We start from the raw sequence: 20,726 nt of genomic DNA, 5'->3' as shown, positions 1-20,726 counted from the left end.
TCGAGGAAGCAGGCGCCAGCCGGCCGGGTCTGGCTGTCGGTGTGGATCCAGCAAACGCTGGGTCCTTCCTTGTTTTGACCGGACATCTCGGTGGCAGCTCGCGGCTGACACTTCTCTGGGACTTGCGCCTGCCGTGACGTATGCTGTGGAAGACATCTATTCTGTTGTCTTGTCTGGCCACCAGATCATCTGCACCACCCTCGAAGGCTACATATGCTGCTGCTCCTGCTTGCCAACTCCGACTACCGGGCGCCAAGATTGGAGGTTGTCGGCTTTAGACTACAAGAGTTTCAAGGCGAGGGTCCAATATCGATCCTCGGGTTAGGATGGTACATTCCTTAGGCATTGCAAGACAATGGGCCACTCATGGTGTAGACAATTGGCCATGTCGACGAACGACCAAAGATCGTTGCGTAGGTCCGGACAATGGGCTCCGCCCGGCCTGCAACCCTTACCCACGGCTGCCGATGCCGCTGCTGGGTGGGGCTGGTCCGCCGCCCCGTTATATAAGGCTGCCCGGCTCGCGGCTGTCGGCTGTGGGTCCTTGCCCTCTCAACTTTGGGACTTCACCAGGGCTGCACAGGCGGTTCCTCGTGGCGTCTGGAACAAACAGGCGTCGACGGGAGAGGTCAAGGTCGTCTCTTACCCAGGCTCTACAAACCGGACCGGAGCGTTTAATAGAAGCAGAAACAGCAACAGCGATGGCGAACCAGCACGAGCTCGTCCGACCAGCACAACGGCCACGATGCTGGGGACTCGCCTCGTTGCACCGCTCACTGCCCACAGTCAGCCTGCGAGGGCCGACCAGTCCTCTGATTCCCAGATCACCAGCCCATCGACATTGGACAATCGGTAGCGTCGGGATGCGTTCCGCTCGCCTCGAGCCCATCTTGCAGGCCGTCGGGGGTCGTTCCGACAACTTATCTTCCATGCCAAGTGGGCCCTCCCTTGCCGGCCGACAACCTACGGCCGGCTCCGAAATTGCCTCCGATGAGTCGACAACCATGATATCGGCGACCTGACACATGCGGGGTGACGTGCGCTTGCGTGGTAGGTGAGGTCACCGTGATTGCAACACGAAATTTGGTCCCGATTTATCCTGTTGAGCCGCTTCTGATAATTCAATCGTCGTCGTTGTGGGTTGCTCTTACCTCTGCCATATTACTATCGATTCAAATGCCACGTCGCATACTACAGCCCAGCATTATTACTATGCTGCGAAACGCCATTGCCCATGTGGGCAAGGGCCAACTCTTTCTCATCGGCGTAGCTCCGTCCCACGTTTTCGGCACAACGTTAATCTGGTCGGGCGACCGGCCGCGAAGTATCCCAAGCAGGTCCTCCTACCGAGCATAGCCTGCCGACCTGCAGGGTCTCCCATTAATAAAGGCATAGAGTTCAAGCAGTCACACCGACAGCCGTTGGGTTAGGCACTGCTAGGCTTGGCAGCGGCTTGTCGTCGGGCGCGGGCTCTGTCTCCTCGTATCCACAACCGCACCGAGGAGTTTCAGAATAGGCTCGTGTGGTTCAGGCATACCTACGTAAGTACCTAGGTAGGTAAGGAGGTAGTGGCAAGTCTCGCTCGTCGCCCCGGGACGTGACCGACCAACCGCCAGGAACAAAGCATGCCGCCCACACATCTCATATCTCGCCGGCCGGGATTGTATCTGCGGCATCTGGACGGCAAGTCCGGTAGCCTGGCTGTCGGTGCTCGGCGTCGGTGGACTCTTTCTCGGCTGATGGTGCCGTGTCTTCCGGACCAGATTGGCGGTATGGGGTTTGTACAGGGCTTCCCTGCACTTGCTGACTGCGACTGGTGATTGATGCTATACAATATTTTGCACCAAACATCGAAGCCAGCAAGTGACACGTCCATCGGCCAGAGCTGCGGAAGCCGAGCGACAAGAACAGATGTGCCAGCGGCATCCGGTATGGATTGTTGTGGACATGACCTCAAAGGATGGCGTTTTTGACTACACAAAAGAAAGTTCCGTGTAAGAGTCTGTGTCGATACAAATATTGAGCATTAACGCACTTTCGACAACTATTGTGCAGTCTCCAGCAGAACGTCCCGTGTGGATCTAGTGTCTTCCATTGGCTAGAAACTCGTTCAACAGCTTACAGAGATTCGAAGTGAACAGTGTCTGCCGTACAGCAGCCCCCGCGTAGCCCGAGCGCTGTGCCCGGGCAATTTCCCTATATTCACGTAATCGACTCGACCAGCGCCGAGATGAGCGCCAGCACGACCTCGAGTCCCCGCGCGAGCTCCTCCTCGCCCTCGAGCGGGGGCACATGCAAGAAGACGACGCCCCTGGCGCCGTGCGACCCCTTGTCCCGGTACATGGTCCTGAGGTCCTGCATAGCCGCCAGCGAGGCGTGGTACAGCAGGCCGCAGACGTACTGCCCGACGTCGTCCGAGAGCCTGATATCCGTGAGCAGTCCGTCGTCCACGGCAGCGTTCCCTCCGCCACTTCCGCCGGTACCTTTCTTTCTCACCGACGAGGAGGACGCGGCTTGGTTCTTGTTCTTGCCCTTGTCCTTCTTCGTCTTCGGCCCCGCCCCTTTCACCACGGTACCACCACTACTGCCCCTTCGAGCCTGTTGCATCTCCAACAACTTCCTCCGCCAAAGCCCATACGTAAACTCATTCACCAACCCGCTCGTCAACCTCTCGGCACTGCCCCTCCCCCAGATCCTCTTCCCCTCCTCCTTGCCCAGACACTGCCCATCCTCGTCCGGAACTTGGTTATACCCGTCCCGCGCAGCGCCCCGCTCGATGGCGAAATACCGCCGGTCCGCGGCGAGCCCGATGTGCAGCACCACGTCCGGGTGCCGGTGCTCCTCGAGCAAGCGGGGCGCGGCCTGCAGCAGGGAACGGTACGTGGCCTTGAGGGCGTGCGGGTGCGCGATAACCTCGATGGGCCGCTTGCTCCGGACTTGCGGGGGCGAGGGGCTCTTGGGCAGCGCGAGGAGCTTGGTGAGTTCGTAGGAGGGGTTGGTGGTGATGTTGAGAAAGGGCTGCGGGAGGAGAAGAAAGGGTCAGTTGGTGTAGTATGAGTTGGCACTAAGTTAGCTTTCTAAGGTAGGTATAAGACACGGAGTGATAGGGCGCGTGAATGCAGGTGCGGGTTGTGCGCGGAGTGATGGACGAACGGGTGGCGGGGGCATGTGTGTGTGGGGGTTTGTATAGCTGATCGTGATCAGCGAGGACTTGTCAACCTTACCCCGAAACCCGTAACCAGCACCCGAACAGGCGGCCAGTTCCGCTGGTCTGGATCCATGCGATAGTCGTGTTGGCTCATTGTCGGAAAAGAAGAAGGCCAGCCACTGCAGCCCGGTGAAACGTGTACTTATTGATTTGTGTGCTTGCTTTGAGAACGCCGACTCCAGCGTATCCGAAGGACAGGCACAGATATCCGAGTTATCAAGTCCCAGCAGCTCTATAACATTCAATTCGAGAATTTGGGCTTCAACCAACGCGTGCCAATGCTCAGAGTTCAACTAGTGTTGTGGAGGTGGATGACCCTGCAAATAGGACTCGGCCGGTGACTCAGCCCGGCGGCGGGCCGCTAGTAAACGGGGTTGTGGAGCAGCCGATCACAACGACATTCGGATGTATACGACGGGCGCGGGCGGCAGGGACCAGGGCGGAAGTGCCGGCCCTTGTACTGTGGACCGCGTTTTGCGGCCAGTGACGAGATCCACAGAATTCATGCACTGTTTCAATAAGTATCCCTTGATATCGAAATAGAAAAGGCTGCTACTATGGAGTGTAATCTGGGCCTCGGGCAATGCTGTTTGTCGCCCCTGGGACGATCCAATTCTTTGAGGGTTGTATAGTGTGATGAGACTGGATTATCGGTGGCCTTGCTAGCATCGCGCGGATTTGGTTCGAATACAGCCACTCGGATGCTAATTATGTTGTACCTATTCGCTGCGAGGTCTCAGGCCACCCTGAGAGAATCTGCGTAGCTATACTAGCACTCTTTTCTTGTCTAGGTTCCCCGTATATGCCCCATTGTTGATACTTTTTGCTCCGAAGTTATACAACAAACCATGTCCGTAACATCGCGCAATCATCCCTCACTGCACCAGATTCTCCCTTACAAAGACGCCAAACGCGCAATCTCTTGCGCCGCAACATCCCTCCCGACCTGCTTCTTCGCCTGCTCCCCAAACCTGGCGGCGTTAGCCCGCCTGATCGAACCACGCGAGCTGGTCTCATTACCCCTCCCCGAGAGCACTTCGACGAACGCGGATGAAAGACACTCGACCTCCCAGACTGGGCTGGTTTCCGGGCACCCCCAGAGCCCGATATCAAGGTACTCGACCAGTGTTGCATAGTCGTACAGGTCCGCCCACATCGGGAGGACGACATGCGGGATACCAGCCCTGAAGAGCATTAAAGAATGAGATTAGTTAGTCTGACTGTATCGCATCGGACTCATGCGCGCGACGACTAGCAGACAGTGGGAAGGGGGGGGGGGGGGGAATAAAACAAAAAAAGACGTGAACACTCACCCGAGGGCGTCGTTGAATGCGCCCGCCCCGCCATGATGCACATATGCCACGACATTCTCCTCGAGCACGAGCGTTGGTGGCTCCACCTCGAGCCACTTCTCAACCTTGACCCGGCCGTTCTGCTGTCCTTCCTGGCACAAGCTGGCCAGCAGGCCCTCGTCATCGCGGAAGTACCTCGACTCTGGCCCAACGACATCCTTGGCGAGCTTGGCCTTCCACAGGACTTGCACTCCGGGCACCTCGCGCAGCACGACGTCGATCGCAGCCGCCATGACCCGCAGCTCCGGCTCCCGGAACTCGTACATGGAGCCCATGTTGATCAGCATGGTCGGCCCGCGGCGCACCCACTCGAGCAGCGGCGGCAGCGTGGCCGCCCCGTCGTTGACCAGAAGCAGCTCCTCGACGCCCGCGAGATTGACAGGTCCGACCATGACGAAGTTGTCCGGGACCACTAGGAGGTCGACGTGTGCGCCCGGCAGGGTCTGCGTGATGAACGGTGCGGCCGGGTCGTACATGGCAGTGACGTCCACAATGCTCTGGAGCCCGGCGGCCTGCAGGACGGAGAGTTTCTGTGCGTCTTGGCTTGCTTTGGCGATTGCGCAGCGAATCATCTTGTAGGTGTAGATGAGGTTGATGAGTAGTTGTTTCGGGGTCTTCATGGGGTACGGGATGCCGGACGCGATTCTTTTTGTTTATTGATTTGCCTCGAGTTAGTCCGTGTTCCTGGCTGAGGAGCGGATCTAGATCAACAGGGCGGGCAATGGTCTCGGGAATGGTGCCTGGTGCCCCGATGAATACATGATACAGAGACAGAGACGGGCAGACTCACAGCGAATACTTCCAAAGCATTGTATGGAGCGGCTGCACGGCCGGGGTGTGCCCAGTTATGGTGTTGGGCGAGAGCACAGCGTAGGCGCGGCGGGCGTCGCGCACCGCCGCGTACGCTGGGCCTAGTAAGACGTCCACGACCACGATCGACGGATCCACTGCGTCCATGATGGCGCGAGCAGAGTGATACTGCGCGATGTGGTCATCGACCTGCCACCCGTTTATGCCAATGTCCATGACCCGGCAAAGCCCTTCGGCGCCTGCGAGGCCCGGGCCGTGGATCAGGCTCATGCCACTGTAGGCTGTGGAGTTCGTGACGACGTCCCGGTATGAGGCCCCTGAGAGGGCGTGGAACGTGATCAGCGGCGAGCCGTTGTCCTCGATCTGCGGATCTGTCCGGCTTGCTGCTGCGAGGGCCGACGTGCGCGCGATCCGCTTGGCCAGGGCCGGGAACGAGGCGTAGTTGACAGACGTTCCTGGGTGCCTCTGTGCCAGGGCAAAGGCGGTGGCCACGTGCACATTGCAGAGGCCGTGTGTTTCTGTAGTCAGAAAGAGGACTGTGTTGTTTTTGCCGCGGATCAGGTCTTTGGCGGTGGGTGAGGAGCTTGTCGAAGATGATTGTGTTGATCGTGCCCACCAGAGGCCGAGGAGCACGGCTATCAATGCCACAATGGCACCGGTGCTCGAGCGGCGGGCCATGACCTTGCAGATTGCGAGCAGTTAATCGGACGCGTTGTTGTCGTCGTCGTCGTCGTCGTCGTCGTCGTCGTCGGACAGCGCAGATGCTATTGTCTGACTTTCAAAGCAAATGAGGAAGTATACAATCCTCGGGCGAGACAGACTTCGGACGTGGAAAGAACGACCTGAGCGCGCATAGCCACAGGCGGCACCCCCGCGGACGCGCCATCAGCACAGATAAGCATCCCCATGTTGTGGATGTAAGACGAAAGTGGTCCTCTGTCCTGTTCAAGGTCGCCGGTCGACAACAAGGGGTCTTGGCTGTTGGAAAATTGCTGACACTGATGACAGCCGAGCAACAATTCTACCAACCAAAGTGCAGCCCCGCATTCCCTATCGTGCTGTAATACTACCCGTAATAGCCAATCAACAAGCGAGTTACCGGCGGCATCATCAGGGATGGCACCTCAAGAAGTGCGAGTGTGGCCCAAGCCGGCTCTCAAGATCGCTCTCGAGGGTTGTCGCATGGGCCGGGCCCCAGGCTCGCGACCTTTGAGGTCGCGAAAAGCTGCATTCAAATGCTGTCTTGCAATGTCTGCCACCGCAGGCATACGGATCGACAGACAAAGACAGACATTTCACTTGTCGCGGTTTCTTTCTCTCGGGATCCGCGCGGTGGGTTCAGGCCGGGTAGAACTCCCGGTCCCGCACTCCACGAGCCACCGGCTTGGGGCTCCTGCTTGTGATTGGCTTGCTCGGGCTCATGCCTTCCTCGGTCGCCGTTCACCAAAGGATGACCCACTTCATGCTTATTACATTACGGCCGAACGAACTGACGCTGCGGAATGCTGCACCACCACCACTACCGCCGCCGCTTCTCTGACACGGTTGAGGCGATGCTCGACTGTATATCAACAGCCGTTGTCTAGGATTGCGAGCCAGGCCGCCGCCACGGAAGTACCGGAGTTCTAGATGTTGGATCTTGGGGATGTGTGTCATGTAGCGCAGGAATTCCTGTGCATTAGTACAGGCAACACTTAGAAGACGCTGGGTCGCGTTGGCTCATCATCAATAAATGGCCCACAGCATCCTCCTTGCGGAGTGAATCGAGGTCACGGGCGATGGATTGCCTCAACTTGCGTTGCAAATGTTGCACGATGGTGCCGGGTTTGCTATCTCTGTGCCTGTTCCACGTCGGAGCTGTGCATGGATTTAACGCTCTGGCGGCCTTGTCTACTACCCCAGGGCCCTGGGTACGTAAATACGGATTATCTGATTACGCCCGGGCTGACTGCGGGACGTCCGGACCCCGCATAATATCCTGGCAGCGATCGAGTATGGAGCTGGAGCAGCTGAGTCTTCCTCTGGTCGCAGGCTACGCTGAGCAACACCCTCGACCGGTGTGCATTCACCGCTTTGCGGTGTTGGTGGTATTGTCACAAAAGTGTGAGGCATGTCGTGATGCTGGCGCATCTCCAGGCCGCACGGAGGTTCGATTTGGGGGGTGGGTGAGCCAGTTTCGCTGATACGCGCGTATTGGGATCGCATTGATGAGGGAAGCTCTGGTCAAAGGCGCAGTCCCAAGGCACTAAAGAACGGCACGGACATGTACAGAACTGTTGATTTCTGCGGGCAGGCAGACGATGAGAAATTGATTATGTTCTTATCTATTTACGTGCTACAGCCAAGTTAAGCCCCATGAGATCGAAAGGCTTGTTCTGTTTTATGGGGCTTCTTTTTCCTTTACATCTTCTTCCTCCGGGCATCACCTCTCGGAATAAGCAGGCACCCTGATTTCAGCTGGTGTGACTGGGCCACTACGTTGACGACTCGGGAAATGTCGTGCAAGTGCTGGGGGTGTGTGCCAGCCTGCGCTCCATCCAGCAGGGGCCGGAGATAGCAAGGGCAGCCAATCCCCGAAGTGGGTGCTACCTGACCTCTCGGCGACAAAAAGGGTGCGGTATCGCATTGTCTCCGGCCAGGTGCATCATCTCGTGCCGGGTCTAGTCGGACCACCCTTATGTCAGCGGGCAGCCTGGTCAGCACGCACACATTCTCGGGTCGACCCCGAAGAGGACGTTGGAGGTCTAGACCGGCCTGACACATGGCCTTGGGCCACGTGTGTTTGTGCAAGCCCGGCTAATGTAGCCGTGGCTGTCCACTCGTCGCTGAGCAGAGCAGCTGTGCACGGTCGGAGTCAGACACTCCACCAGCGGATGGATGGAAGGCTCCCATGACGGCAGACTGACACCATGCGTCAGGTTCCAAACGAGGCAACAGGGTGATATCGTCAGGCAGCTTTTGTGTGTGTGTGCACGGGGTCGGAGGAATTGTTGGTGGTCGAGGATGACAAAGAAGGGGAGGCCCACCTGCACGTTAAGGCTCCGAGAGCTTGGACCCGGGCCCCGCGGAGGCGGCGTGATTGATATCCCGGCCCATTGCACCAGCTGAGTCCCACTCAAAAAAAAAAAAGCAGCCGAGAGGGAACGACGACTGCCCGCTCCTGAGTCATGAGAGGTGGGAGGTGGGCAATTGAAGAATGGGGAATGGGCAGTCACAGCACTGGAGGATGGGGGCTGGGGGTGTTTGATGGTTGCAGTTTGCCGTTCGCCGTTTGCAGGATGTGATGGTCGCTCTGGGGGTCTCCGTTGCGCCGAGCGAGCAGAGACGCCGGCCGGGGCAGGCACGATGCCACGATGGATGCGACAAGATGGTGCCATGGGTGCATGAGGAAAAGGGTCCTGGGTCTTGGGATGGACGAGTTGCGGCCGAAAAGGGGACGAAAAGGGTCCGGCCAAGTCAGCCGGAGTGGCAGCCTGGGCAGGGAGAGCTCCAGATCCGCCAATCACAGCAGCTGCCTGGCGAGGCACCCGGCTTAGATGCCTCAGGCGCCGGAGATAACCCACTTTGCACCTCCAGTTCCAGCTGCCCCCAATGCGGCAATACGCAGCAGCACAAACAACCAACAGACACGCTTGCCCTGTCGGCCATCGAATCTGCCCGTCCAGCCGCAGACCATGGCCTTCCAAGGTTGTCTCGTTATGACCCGGCCACTATTAAGTACTGCCCGGGTTGAGGGTCTCGTGCCAGGCTCCCTTTATTTAACACTCTGGGTGCCTGCACACAATCAATAATCACAGCAAACAACAAACACCAGCAACAGCAAACAACAACAGCAAACACAGAGCACAGCACATCGCCTTGTCTCATTCTCGAACCCTCCTGCTTCCCTCCAAGGGACAAGCCATCCAAGTCAAGACTCCCAACTGAGACCCTCCCCCCATAGCCCTCCATGGCGTCTGAATCGTCGCCGTCACAGCCAAAGGCTTCACTCGCCGTTGCCACCGACAAGCATGACCTGTCCTCGCTCTCTGGCATCTCCAGTCGCAGCGGCAGCAGCACCTCTCTTCCCGGCTCCAAGGACAGCAACAGCAACACCGCTGCCACCCATGCCACCCCCTACGCAGGTCCTTCATCAGACCCTGCCGTGCTTGAGAAGATAGCCACGGCTCGTTCCGCCCACGGATGCGACCCGTCCACTATCGACCGCACCGCCACCCGCGAGGATGGCTCAGAGTACCCTTCCGGCGCCAAACTCGGCCTCATCGTCCTCGCCCTCTGTCTCGCCGTCTTCCTCATGGCTCTTGACAACTCCATCATCACCACCGCCATCCCCAAGATCTCGGATGACTTCAACTCCCTTGCCGACGTCGGTTGGTACGGCTCAGCCTATCTCCTCACCCAGGCCTCCCTCCAGCTGCTCTTTGGCCGCTTCTACACCTTCCTCAGCGTCAAATGGACCTTCATCACCGCAATCTCCATCTTCGAGCTCGGCAGTCTCATCTGCGGCGTCGCCCCAAACTCGGTCACCCTCATTGTCGGCCGTGCCATTGCCGGCCTCGGCGCCGCCGGCATCTTTTCCGGCGGCCTGATCATCCTCGCACACAGTCTGCCTCTCCATAAGCGCCCGCTCTACACCGGCCTTCTCGGCGGCATGTACGGCATCGCCAGCGTCGCCGGCCCCCTCATCGGCGGCGCCTTCACCGACCACGCCACCTGGCGCTGGTGCTTCTACATCAACCTCCCCATCGGCGGCGTTACCCTGGCCGTCATCGCTATCTTCTACCGTGATACCACGGCGCCCACCGACAAGCACGACGGCGATCTCCTCGCGACCATCCGCAAGTTCGACCCCCTCGGTAACGCCATCTTCATGCCCGCCATCATCTGCCTGCTCCTCGCCCTCCAGTGGGGCGGCGTGACCTACCCGTGGTCCGATGGGCGCATCATCGCGCTCTTCGTGCTCTCCGGTGTCCTCATCGCCGGCTTCATCGTTGTCCAGTTCCGCTCTGGCGACAACGCCACGGTCCCCATCCGCATCATCCGCAACCGTTCCGTCTGGGCCAGCGGCGTCTTCGCCTTCTCCATGGGCGCCTCCTTCTTCACCTTCATCTACTACGTGCCCCTCTGGTTCCAGGCCGTCCAGGGCGTCTCGGCTGTCGAGTCGGGCATCCGCAACCTGCCCATGGTCCTCTCCAACGTCCTCGGCTCCATCCTCGCGGGCGCCCTGGTCACCACCTTTGGCTACTATGCGCCCTTCATGATCGCCTGCACCGTCCTGCTGTCCATCGGCGCCGGCCTCATGACCACGTGGACCCCGGGTATCGGTGCCGGCGCCTGGATCGGCTACCAGATCATCGTCGGCATGGGTCCCGGCTTCGGTTTCCAGCAGCCTCTCATGGCCGTCCAGACCGTGCTGCCCATGTCCGACGTCGCCACCGGCACCGCCCTCGTCGTCTTCCTCCAATCCCTCGGCGGTGCCCTCTTCCTCGCCGTCGGCCAGACCGTCTTCACCAACCGCCTCGCAGAGGAACTCGTCGCCCACCTCCCCGGCGTCAACCCGAGCGTCATCCTCATGTCCGGCGCCACCAACCTCCAGCACATCCTCGACCCGACCCAGCTCGTCGTCGCCATCGAGGCGTACAACACGGCGCTCACCACCACCTTCTACGTCGCTGTCGGCATGGCCATCGCGACGCTCATCGGCTCCGCAACAATCGAGTGGAAGAGCGTCAAGGGCAAGAATGTCGAGATGGCCATGGCTTGAGGCCGTGGTGGGCAATCCAATGAATGGGCCGTGCGAGGAGGGCGACCTGCCTGCCGGCCCGCTCAACCTTTTTCGTCTCTTTGTATAACTTTTTATTTTATATTAATGACCATCATCTCAGGCATAGATGCTGCACTGCTGCATCTCGGGCGTTTTTGGGAGGGTAGCAATCACATATAGAACAGCGCGCGCGCTAGGCATAGCGGCATCATGTTTTCATAAACATCTCAACTTCTTAATAAACAGAACTTAGAAAAGAACCTTCTTTGTTGGGGTTTTTGTTACCAAAGAAGCACTTGTCATTTTGTGAGTGCTCCAGTTCTAAAGATGCATCCCGTGTCAAGTCCTACTGTGCAAGCTTGTAAACTGCTTGACACCTTTGCGGAAGATTGCACTGCGATTCAGAACATTTCAGTGAGTGCTCTAGATTGGAGGATTATCTACCATTGACCCAATTGATCCTGGTTTAGTTTGTACTTCTATCTCACCAAAGGAGAATTTCTAAACTCCGACCCGATCACAATAAATTAGTTATTTACTATGGAACAGAGGTAGCCGGTCAAGACATATCGTTCTTTCTTTGCGAAGTCAGTGCACTGCTCAGATATCTGGAAGGATACGGCTCAAGGCTGGCCGTGCTGACTGCATACGGCATATGCGGTATGTGCAGGGGTTTTCTGTGCGGGCTGACCACAAGGCATCCTGCGTGGGGATACTGTCGCCTGCCTGCCCAGACACATCAAACCCCCTCCTTTGTCCCTTGAAGCTTGCACAATCGACTTCTGTGATGTCTCCACTCCCAACGTGCGGCGTGTTTCCGTGTGCCCGCGCCGGCGAGGATCAAGATGGCGGCGATGGCAGGTCTCGCGCTGGGCGCGATATCCCTGGGCATCGAGGTCTGCAAGGGCATCATAACCTATGCCGACACTGTGAGAAGCCACACGGACGACCTGGAGTCACTCGGGCGGCGGGCCCAGACGCTCTCCGGCACCCTCGACCTCCTCGCCCGGGGCATCCAGTGCATACGCGTCACGGCCGCCCCGACGGCGGCTGCAAACTCGGCGAGCACGACGACCTCGCTGCTGCTCCTGAACATTGCCAACAGTACCAAGTCGTGCGAGGCGGACCTGAAGGCGCTGCAGGACTTCATCGTCAGGTATGCCGGCTGCAAGGTGTCCGACCCCGGGTTTCGCGACAGGTGCCGGGACGGGTACAGAAAGCTCGAGTATGGCTTCCGCGGCGCCAAGAGGGCCGAGATGGAGCAGCGAATCACCAATGTGAACTCTATCCTCTTGCTGGCGCTGCAGACCCTGGACATGTCAGTGCCGATGTCTGGTGTGCCTAACTATAGTAAGAGCTTGCAAGCTGACCTGAAGCTCCAGCGACATGTCGACGGCACATGCGTCTGCCTTGACATCGGTCAAGGATGAGGCAAGAGGGCTCGCGGCAGAGCTTGCAAAAAACGGCCAGTCGCTCAGCGCCATGAGTGCGGATACGGCCGAGATGCTAGGAAGATTGGACACACTGCAGGCGACTGTGGCCGCCATGGACGCGGCGTCCCTGTCCTTGCGCATCGACGAGTCGACATCCACCATTGTCCAGAGCGTAGGCTCTCTATCGTCCCGCATCGAGTCCATGACACTCGTCCAACAACAGCAGCAGGCGGCTGTGCCTTTGGAGGCTTGGACGCTGATGAAGACGCTAGAGGCGCGGATGGCCTTTCTGGACGAGTTCACATTAACTAGACGGGACATGCAATCGATGCAGCGCCTTGTCGCAAGGCCAGATATGCTCAGTGATGCGATAAGCGACTTGTCGCCAGTCGACGACCAGAGCGCGCCAGACAGCATGTTGCCATCCCAGCATGACAGTCGCTACTATCGGCGGCAGACAAGGTGCTTCTGCGGTGGATACCGCAAGACAGAGACGTGGCAGGCTTGGTTGGGCTTGCACCGACTGTCCCTCGCGACACAGAGGACCACTGAGCACTATCCACACTGCAGATACTCGACAGCCTGGAATCAAGAGCACCGGACAGACCGCAGGGCCACTGCGCGATTTCAGCTCTTTGGCACCGTCGTAGAAGCGGCTCTGCACATTGCCTTCACCGGACGAAGGGGGGCCGGGGGCTTCAGCATCGCTCCAGGTCTCACGTATCACGCGGTGGTGGAACATGTTCACGCGCCGGCATTCCGCGTCGTGCGGGTGCTTGAGTGGTGGGCCAGCGATTCTGTGCCCACATATGGAGTCGACACCGACCGGGACATATTGTTCGATGTCGCATTGGCGCACCTGAGGAAGATATTTACCTCGGGCAAGGGGTCACCTACCGATGTCACCAGGTTTGGCGAGAACCTGCTCCATGTACTTGCGGAAATGGTAAGCCGACAAGGTCCACAATACTCCGTATGAGACCACGAGCCGGTAGATGCCTGACCACCGTCGTCTATCTCTCAGCTCAACCATCCGGAACATGGCCGTGCCGCCGCGGACAAGATTGCCAGCGAGCTTCATCACTACTTTGGCGTTCCACTGCACCTGCCAGACCTTTTCGACCAGTAAGTGTTGCCTGCTGAGCGTTAGGTCGACTTGCCCCATGAGCATCATTACGTGCGGGAGCGTCCGGCTCACATCGGGTTATATGACTCCGCTGGTTGCCTATTACGCCACATTGCCGAATGACATGACCGCGATGCCTGATGCAGGCGTCGTCGAGGTATTGACTCTCAGGGGGGCTGACACCAACCTCACCGATGTCTACCTCGACGAAGCTGACTTGCCTCCGGTGCTGCGGAAACTACAAGCAATCCCATGGGCACTGGACGGTACGTGGCCCCAGACCGATCTGGTTTCTGGCAGTCTTGAGACTGACATGCAGAAACTTCTATCAGCATTCGATCTCGACCCTCTAAGCGATGCGATTCTTCGTGGCCAGCCAAAGGTCGCCGGCGCCATTGTGAAGAGGGATCCAGACTATCTTTGCCGCGAAGAGCCGCCATTCATACTCGACAGCCACCTACTTCTTGCGCTCCATGCCGGGGGGTCTTGTTTTGTCGAGATACTGGACGCACTTGCCGACTCGCCGAACGACCAAGGGCCCGTCGTGCTGCGAGAGATGGTCGAGGACGTCAACCGGTGGCAAAATTCCCTTGCAGAGACAGCTCTGGAGATGTGCGCTGTCAGCAGTGGTCAGGCTCGCTGGCGCCGTGACCCTTGCGCGTTTACAGCCTGCCTGGCCCGGCTGTTTGAGCTCGCCTGCATCATGACTCCTGACAGGCCGTACAGGTATCAAGATGCCTCGTCCTGCCCATCGTGCCGCCAAGTTTACGTGGTGGAGCTCAAGCGCCGGCGCCAGCTCCTCGCGGCTGTCGCCCGGCGCGAGATGCCGCCAAGCACGCGCAGGAGACTGGCACTGCATGACGAGCAGCTGCTAGACCGACATACCAACGAGGTGCTAGAGCAACTGAGCTCTACAAATGTGCAGGTACCCCGGGTGTGTGCCCTGGAGAAGGAGAAGCAGTATAACCAGCTCATAGAGCCCTTGTATCACTCCATCGGCATGAGGGCGGGCTTTGCCGACACCCTGTTCGCTGCAGGCTTCCGAGACGTGGAAGCCCCCAACGCAGAGGGCCACACGCCACCGGAGGACCTGGCGCTGTATCAGCCGTGGGATCTGGCCCTCGCGCTGTGGCACCTACGGCACATCCCCTCGGTCCGAGACACCCTCGAGGCTCCCTGGAAGACATACCACAATCAGGCGCAGGGCGGCTACTGGAGGCCGTCCTCGTCAGGCGAGACCCTGGCGCACCGGCTCCTGTGCAATATCGCGCGCCAATCCGGTCAGACTATCAGGCAAAACAGGCTGACTATCCTCCGGGCCGTCGTGCCCAGCCCTGTGCGCGATGCCCTCCAGCGCAGGTGCCTGTGCTCCCCGGACGGCGGCCGCACACCGCTGACTTACTTCCTCTCCGCAGAGCTCGCCTGGCCTACCGGTGGCGAGACCCCGCTGGAGCTCGGGCAGACGACGATCGAGTTCTTCCGGCTCTGCGGTGACATCTTGCGTGTCGACCAGTACCAGGCTGCATTCCGCCTCCTGACCTTTGCGGCAATGTCTCTGCGGCATACGTGCGGGCCCGTGGCTTCAGACATCGAGGCCGACTACGCAAGTGACCGCGACGACGACGGCGGCGGGAGCGATGTGAGCTACTCTCTCGATGATGACGATGATATGCTCGTCGAGGCGTTCCAAGACTTTATTGCAGATTTCGAGGCCGTCGTCGAGGAAGCGCTGTCCTCGCGGCTCATTGGTCATGACCGCAGGGATATTGATCCCGCATTTGAGGACGGACATTACTGCTGGGGTTTGGATGATGACGAGTCACTCTCCAACAGCGACTACGGGGTTGTTAATGCTGGGGCTGCTGAGAGCGGCGGTGGCGATAATAACGGCGACGAGCAGTTCCCTGGTGCAGCAGAGGACCGGGATGCCGGGCAACACAAGAGTCTAAAAGACCTCTGTGTTGGGCTGGTCAGTGCCTGGAACGTCAAGATGGATGCATGTCTCGACGACCTCCACCAAAGAGACATCGAGGCCGACTCGAAGCGGGCCGCCGCGGACGTGGGCGTCGTCTGGCACGAGCAAGGGGGCCTCTACAAGCAGGGAAAAAGCTTCCATGACTACACCATCGAAGACTGGTGCCGCCGCATCGAGGAGATATGATCAACTAATCCACGTCGCTTTGGCGTAGTTGTCTTGTTCCCGGACTGTCCAAATTATCATTACATGAAGAGCGGTTGGCCACCTTGATGACTGTCACTGAGCAACTATTGACTTTATTCGCCACTAATACCATTCGCTGGATGCCGATCAAAGTGGTGATTGCCCTTCTTGGGCGCTTTGGGCGCTAGAATAATATCGCCTTGAACTAATCACTGTGGGCATAATGACTAGTAGATAGAACGGGGGAAGGAGATAGCCTATGCGGAAATGACGGAGAGTAGCCGAGCTAGTTGTATAGCTGGGTCACTTGTGGATTGTATTAAATCTGCATTAGCTTGATCTAATCATGATCGGCTACTCTAGTAGAACCAGTGACAACTCAACCAGCCCACCACCAATTAACGCTGCAAATGCACCGCTATCGTATGAGCATGATGCACAGGCCGTACCAATGCCTCAACTCGACCGTAAAACGTATAAATCGGAAGAAAAGTGACGAAACTGGGGCGTCATTGTTGCATAAGTCCGAGCTCGGATGAGTGGTGCGGCGGTACCAAGTGAAAAGCTATCTTGCGTTTCTGAGAACGATGCTTGCTGCTGTCAAGTAACTCATACGTATTTCCTCCCTGAACCATTATTGATGTCGGATCAAGCACAACCGTTCAAAACTGTACACGAGCTCGGAGCTAGTGTTTGTATGGGCGACCCACGGTATGGGCGGTTTCTTCAAAGGGCTCCGTCGGCCTCAAGCGTCTCTGTCGACGGATGTCACCCGTAGATGCGGGCTTGGTCTTCGTGGCTCGTCTTCTTCGTCAATTGCTTTGACACTTGCAGGAGTGAACTGCCGAATGCGCTTGTTGCCTTTGTCCGTGACAGACTTGTTACCAGACTTCTGTCCCGTGACGGAGTGGTTCAGAACCTTGTCATCCAAAGGTTGCAGAACTGAATGGGTCTTGGCTACAGTGACAACTTGTATTTCATCCTCGTGGCTGGAACCATGAGAAGGGACTCCCGATGTGACTCTCGAGCTGGGCGAGGAAGTCGATGCTGCAGAATCAGCGCTGCCCAGACAATTATGGGACAATGCCGACTGTGATACTCTGCGCATGTCGTTGTGGTTCAGAAGCGATGCTCCCCCTCCCGCAGACGACGAGGACGATGCTCGATTCTCCTTACGAGACTTAACTTCGCTCGCAGGCTGTTGGGCCTGGATTGGGCCAACAGGTAGTGGAACAGGCTGGTTAAGTAGAGACTGCGTCAAGGTGGCGGCCAGTCTCCCAGGAATCTGCTTGTGTGCGTACAAACGTTGCGCCTCGGCTGCAAGCGCATGTCAGGGATATCCAAGATGCGGCACGAAGGGACGTCTGGAGAACAACGACAAACCTGCAGTCATATCTGTTGACCCGTCCACGAACAAGTGTCTCACGAGAGGCGTATCGATTCCAGTCGTAGGCGTGTTGGTGGGTACACCTGGCACACTCTGATCCTCGAGGCCTTCTTCCTCACTTCGTAACATGGGTGAACCGTGGAGCTGCTGCCTACTCATGTTCAGATCGTGACGCGGTTGCATTTCGGCAGGCACCATTGGCCATTTAGCTACAGCCTTGTGTCCGAAAAGGAACCGACGGTCGTCAAGGTCGGTCTGGGCTGGCATGATTGCCTGTCGAGACATCGAACCTGGAACTCCCGCACCATCGGTCTGCAAGTTTGCTTTATAAGTGCCTTGCGAATTCGTTGGAAGATTAGTCGCATGGTGTAGCAGCGCTTCTGTGCACGGCATTGTTTTCAAGAGTTCGGCTGCATCGTGAGAGTTGTAGTCTGGAGGCATGTTCGAAATGCTCATGTGATGATCGAGAGAAGCAGATGAACCGGCAGGGTTGAGTTGATAACGTGGTGAGTGGGCATGACTCTCTGATGATTCGAACTTGCCGAATGTGCGGGCGGAAATTGAAGGACTGATCATTGCGCGGCGCCACATGGTCGGGTTCGGCCATGCGATGGCGGCAGTCTCAAGGACATCTACTGGCATCAGCGAGTGTCCTCGCCAGCAACCCCATATCCTGAAATTTGTGACTATGCTTACCCAGTGGCGCATGCTGAAACGAAAAGGCCATGACGTTCTTGACACGTTCAAGTGGAACCGTCGCCGAGTCTCGCGGGTAGCCTTCGCTGATGATGATTCGGATCCGGCCAAGCTCATCTGCCGGGTTCCAGTAGCTTTGACGAAGTAGCTCGTTGCGGAACGATGGGAATTTGAGGAACTCGTAGCTACCGTTTTTGGTGAATTCTGAGTCGTGTCAGTGATGTTACATCATGGGATGATTCAATATATGATAATCGAACCAAAACTATGTTCAAAGAGTTGAGGCCAAGGCCCTTCCCGTCCAAGCGCACGTGCCCTATTCAGAATTGTCAGTGCCAATAGAGGATTGCCTGCAGACTGCCCGCCAGATCACGCACGCGACAAGTCGGCCATCGATCAGAACTCGAGCTTCGAATGTGGCAGAGTCGGGGTGCTCGCTAAAACTCTTTGTGAATCGGCTGATCTCCGGACTTGCCCAGCTGTGTAGAGAGACGGAGAATGCAGTTCCGGGCGGAAGGCTGGGAATGAAGCAAGTCAAAGTGGGCAGTCCTGTCGAACCATGGGCGTAGGCACTTTCTACAAACGAAGATCGTCAGCTCCACTAGACCATGATTGCACCCGGCGGGTAGAGCGACGTGGACGTACCTGAGTCAGGAACGACATGGCAAGCTGTCTTGAATTCCCGAACAGGAGTCTTGCTGCCTCGTGGGAAGATGAGGATATCCCAGTCCTCGTATCTCATGGTGATGCTGTGGCCTGCTGAGGATAAGAAAGGGAGCCGCGGGACGTTTGTGATGGATTTGGAACGACACGATTTCGCCCAGAGCTGCGGGTGGAAAGACAGCTGTGGTGACTGTTGTTCAGGATCCTGAATGAGTGACAGTCATGTCATAAAGAAGAGGCACGCTGTAGTGTCAGAACATCCCCAGAGTGCCGTGTGGTGATGGCGCTATCGTCGTGTGGGGGAGGTGCGTGATGGCGCAAGGAGGCAGCAGCTGGTGCCTGCTGCACTGGTCGTTGCTTGCAGTGCAAGAGAAACCTTGAGCAGTCCGGGTTGGAGGGCATGCAATTGTGTCCGACCCTGCCAGATGCACTCGCTCTTTCCAGACTTGGGGCGTCACACAAGTCGCAGAGACACTCGGACATGGGCACCCTCTGCAAGCTGTGGCACTGTGAGATTGACTGCCCTAGCTTGTTCATTCGCAAGCTCCAGGATTCTATCATGCCCGCGGTCATTCACAGCAAATCCCGCCTGCAGCTTTTATCCCTGGCCGGCATGCGAGGGCTGGCTCCGAAGCCACTGACTGAGGTGGAAACTAGTTGCATCGACCCCCCATGGGCTTCTTCAAAGCTCCTGTACCTAGGTACACGCAGGGATTCCAAGCAAAGTCATGTCTACGAGTTCCCATTCACATGAAGGTTCGAACGTGGCAATTGACATCCGTGATGTTCGTCGGCTGGGCATGTCTTGGCAGCAACAAATGAAAAGTAGATTGAATGATTCAGTCCTTGATTGTTCCTGTACGTCCCGACAGCATATTACACTATGTACAAAGTTGCTCATTTATGCATCGGACTCCTCAGGCTGGAAGGGCTCCGGGTCCTCGGGAGATCTCGCCTGTAGTATCATGTCAGCTTGGCTTCCAAGGTCACAGAGTCCCCATCGCAATGTCTCCCACTTACCCGGACGGCACCAGCACCGCCTAGCTCACGCTCAAGACCGCCTTCGAATTCTCTAGGGAATGACGGCCGGTCTGGGTATAATTGTGCGACCACCATGCACACCCCGGTAAAGACGGCAATGAAGGCGCCGATCTGGAACAGACCCTTACGCGGGGAGACCCAGGTGTACTCGTGCGGAGAGAACATGCCTAGAATGTCGTGGTCCTCGTGGACGGGCTCGCCATAGTTGCGACGTTCCTGCTTGTCCCACCAGTCGGCGTGGGGATCGCGGAATTGGCGCTTGACGTTGGGCGGGTTGAGGTAGCCGCCGTTCTGGCCGGGATCTTCGGCCTCAGTCAGAGGCTTCGTATCAGGGAACTTCTCGTCGAGGACAGTCCGGCTGTTGAGGGACTCGGGAAGGAAGGTTCTGGCTTGGATGATGGGCAGTCGTCGCGGTGCTGCGCGAAGAGCCGAGGCTCTCGCAAGTCGCTGTGCAAGCATCTGTGCAGGCTAGGTCAGCGGGAAGAGTACATCGGGACGGCAGGCTGTAGGCAATTGGCACAAACCCTGAAGGCGTGGACACTTGTCAATGCTCGATCGCGACGAGGTGGGATGTGGTCGTCAAATGCGGCTCGTGTGTGACGACGTCGAGAGCTGTCTGCAGGTTGAGCTTCTTAGGCCACAACTTTGGCTGCCTTAGCCCACAGGGGACCAATAGGCGGGCGTTCTTTTGAAAGCCGCCCCACCATGATCCGCCCCGGCATCTTTACGATAGTTGCATATTTAACTCGGGTACTTTAACAGAACTACCAAGCCAGGACAATAGCTAGAGTCTGACCTGCACTTTCGTCGGATTTAATTTCAAGAATGGAATATCAAGAATCAGCTTGATACAGATACTGACTCTCTGCAACTTGACTGCGACCTCTGTATCCTTAAGACTTCTCCTTCTTCTGCTTAGACACATTTCATGGCTCAATCAGGAAGCGACGCTTAAGCGGGGATGCAACTATAGAGTTCCAGGCCGCCCAAGGCTTGTGACTCTGATTAGCTAATCAGAGGCTGGCCACCTTAGCAATGTCACCGATGAGCAGCGCCAGGGTTGATTCCCAGACGCGACACCAAGG

At 57.6% G+C, this 20,726-nt stretch overlaps 9 protein-coding genes across 9 annotated transcripts; 3 read left to right on the top strand and 6 right to left on the bottom strand.

Moving 5' to 3' along the window:
• Positions 1-2,081: 2,081 nt before the first annotated feature.
• B0I36DRAFT_326777 (uncharacterized protein) lies at positions 2,082-2,702 on the bottom strand. The gene has a single exon (XM_046154378.1). The coding sequence runs from the start codon at positions 2,605-2,607 to the stop codon at positions 2,203-2,205; it is 405 nt and encodes a 134-aa protein (XP_046010063.1). The 5' UTR covers positions 2,608-2,702; the 3' UTR covers positions 2,082-2,202.
• A 1,149-nt stretch (positions 2,703-3,851) lies between these two features.
• B0I36DRAFT_326774 (uncharacterized protein) lies at positions 3,852-6,121 on the bottom strand. The gene is made up of 3 exons (XM_046154377.1): positions 5,351-6,121; positions 4,522-5,205; positions 3,852-4,392 (listed from the first exon to the last, which is right to left on the bottom strand). Exons 1-3 carry the CDS (start codon positions 6,046-6,048, stop codon positions 4,104-4,106), a joined length of 1,671 nt encoding a protein of 556 aa, XP_046010062.1. The 5' UTR covers positions 6,049-6,121; the 3' UTR covers positions 3,852-4,103.
• A 780-nt stretch (positions 6,122-6,901) lies between these two features.
• On the top strand, positions 6,902-7,649 carry B0I36DRAFT_326773 (uncharacterized protein). Its single transcript, XM_046154376.1, has one exon. The coding sequence runs from the start codon at positions 7,149-7,151 to the stop codon at positions 7,551-7,553; it is 405 nt and encodes a 134-aa protein (XP_046010061.1). The 5' UTR covers positions 6,902-7,148; the 3' UTR covers positions 7,554-7,649.
• On the bottom strand, positions 7,650-8,760 carry B0I36DRAFT_326772 (uncharacterized protein). The gene has a single exon (XM_046154375.1). It carries the CDS (start codon positions 8,745-8,747, stop codon positions 8,115-8,117), a length of 633 nt encoding a protein of 210 aa, XP_046010060.1. The 5' UTR covers positions 8,748-8,760; the 3' UTR covers positions 7,650-8,114.
• A 1,335-nt stretch (positions 8,761-10,095) lies between these two features.
• B0I36DRAFT_326767 (major facilitator superfamily domain-containing protein) lies at positions 10,096-11,435 on the top strand. The gene has a single exon (XM_046154374.1). The coding sequence runs from the start codon at positions 10,241-10,243 to the stop codon at positions 11,132-11,134; it is 894 nt and encodes a 297-aa protein (XP_046010059.1). The 5' UTR covers positions 10,096-10,240; the 3' UTR covers positions 11,135-11,435.
• Positions 11,436-11,893: 458 nt separating this feature from the next.
• On the bottom strand, positions 11,894-13,186 carry B0I36DRAFT_432574 (uncharacterized protein). Its single transcript, XM_046162636.1, has 2 exons — positions 12,505-13,186; positions 11,894-12,444 (listed from the first exon to the last, which is right to left on the bottom strand). The coding sequence occupies exons 1-2, from the start codon at positions 12,982-12,984 to the stop codon at positions 12,091-12,093; spliced, it is 834 nt and encodes a 277-aa protein (XP_046010058.1). The 5' UTR covers positions 12,985-13,186; the 3' UTR covers positions 11,894-12,090.
• Positions 13,187-13,436: 250 nt separating this feature from the next.
• On the top strand, positions 13,437-16,109 carry B0I36DRAFT_136815 (uncharacterized protein). The gene is made up of 2 exons (XM_046148300.1): positions 13,437-13,959; positions 14,026-16,109. The coding sequence occupies exons 1-2, from the start codon at positions 13,563-13,565 to the stop codon at positions 15,852-15,854; spliced, it is 2,226 nt and encodes a 741-aa protein (XP_046010057.1). The 5' UTR covers positions 13,437-13,562; the 3' UTR covers positions 15,855-16,109.
• A 490-nt stretch (positions 16,110-16,599) lies between these two features.
• Positions 16,600-18,679, bottom strand: B0I36DRAFT_432572 (uncharacterized protein; the record flags this gene model as incomplete). Its single annotated transcript, XM_046162635.1, has 5 exons — positions 16,600-17,171; positions 17,238-17,873; positions 17,938-18,122; positions 18,315-18,513; positions 18,583-18,679. The coding sequence occupies 5 exons, from the start codon at positions 18,677-18,679 to the stop codon at positions 16,600-16,602; spliced, it is 1,689 nt and encodes a 562-aa protein (XP_046010056.1).
• A 416-nt stretch (positions 18,680-19,095) lies between these two features.
• B0I36DRAFT_326761 (NADH:ubiquinone oxidoreductase 20.1kD subunit) lies at positions 19,096-20,230 on the bottom strand. Its single transcript, XM_046154373.1, has 3 exons — positions 20,166-20,230; positions 19,621-20,100; positions 19,096-19,555 (listed from the first exon to the last, which is right to left on the bottom strand). The coding sequence occupies exons 2-3, from the start codon at positions 20,098-20,100 to the stop codon at positions 19,502-19,504; spliced, it is 534 nt and encodes a 177-aa protein (XP_046010055.1). The 5' UTR covers positions 20,166-20,230; the 3' UTR covers positions 19,096-19,501.
• Between the last annotated feature and the right edge of the window lie 496 nt (positions 20,231-20,726).

This window comes from Microdochium trichocladiopsis (genome assembly GCF_020744255.1).
Source record: "Microdochium trichocladiopsis strain MPI-CAGE-CH-0230 chromosome Unknown B0I36scaffold_7, whole genome shotgun sequence".
Classification (NCBI taxonomy): Eukaryota; Fungi; Ascomycota; class Sordariomycetes; order Xylariales; family Microdochiaceae; genus Microdochium; species Microdochium trichocladiopsis.
The sequence above is the reverse complement of the archived record's forward strand: the minus strand, read 5'-3'. Positions and strand labels throughout refer to the sequence as shown.

What these genes read in the sequence shown, in the direction of transcription:
- B0I36DRAFT_326777 (XM_046154378.1), bottom strand. Translation starts at nt 2,607, where the DNA reads ATGCAACAGGCTCGAAGGGGCAGTAGTGGTGGTACCGTGGTGAAAGGG.
- B0I36DRAFT_326774 (XM_046154377.1), bottom strand. Translation starts at nt 6,048, where the DNA reads ATGGCCCGCCGCTCGAGCACCGGTGCCATTGTGGCATTGATAGCCGTG. An exon ending in ATGCTTTGGAAGTATTCGCT is followed by an intron (nt 5,206 to 5,350) that starts GTGAGTCTGCCC and finishes ATAAACAAAAAG; the next exon opens with AATCGCGTCCGGCATCCCGT. An exon ending in GCATTCAACGACGCCCTCGG is followed by an intron (nt 4,393 to 4,521) that starts GTGAGTGTTCAC and finishes AATGCTCTTCAG; the next exon opens with GGCTGGTATCCCGCATGTCG.
- B0I36DRAFT_326773 (XM_046154376.1), top strand. Translation starts at nt 7,149, where the DNA reads ATGGATTGCCTCAACTTGCGTTGCAAATGTTGCACGATGGTGCCGGGT.
- B0I36DRAFT_326772 (XM_046154375.1), bottom strand. Translation starts at nt 8,747, where the DNA reads ATGGCACCATCTTGTCGCATCCATCGTGGCATCGTGCCTGCCCCGGCC.
- B0I36DRAFT_326767 (XM_046154374.1), top strand. Translation starts at nt 10,241, where the DNA reads ATGCCCGCCATCATCTGCCTGCTCCTCGCCCTCCAGTGGGGCGGCGTG.
- B0I36DRAFT_432574 (XM_046162636.1), bottom strand. Translation starts at nt 12,984, where the DNA reads ATGCTGTCTGGCGCGCTCTGGTCGTCGACTGGCGACAAGTCGCTTATC. An exon ending in ACATGTCGCTGGAGCTTCAG is followed by an intron (nt 12,445 to 12,504) that starts GTCAGCTTGCAA and finishes TGACATGTCCAG; the next exon opens with GGTCTGCAGCGCCAGCAAGA.
- B0I36DRAFT_136815 (XM_046148300.1), top strand. Translation starts at nt 13,563, where the DNA reads ATGCCTGACCACCGTCGTCTATCTCTCAGCTCAACCATCCGGAACATG. An exon ending in AATCCCATGGGCACTGGACG is followed by an intron (nt 13,960 to 14,025) that starts GTACGTGGCCCC and finishes AACTTCTATCAG; the next exon opens with CATTCGATCTCGACCCTCTA.
- B0I36DRAFT_326761 (XM_046154373.1), bottom strand. Translation starts at nt 20,100, where the DNA reads ATGCTTGCACAGCGACTTGCGAGAGCCTCGGCTCTTCGCGCAGCACCG. An exon ending in GCGGTGCTGGTGCCGTCCGG is followed by an intron (nt 19,556 to 19,620) that starts GTAAGTGGGAGA and finishes ATGATACTACAG; the next exon opens with GCGAGATCTCCCGAGGACCC.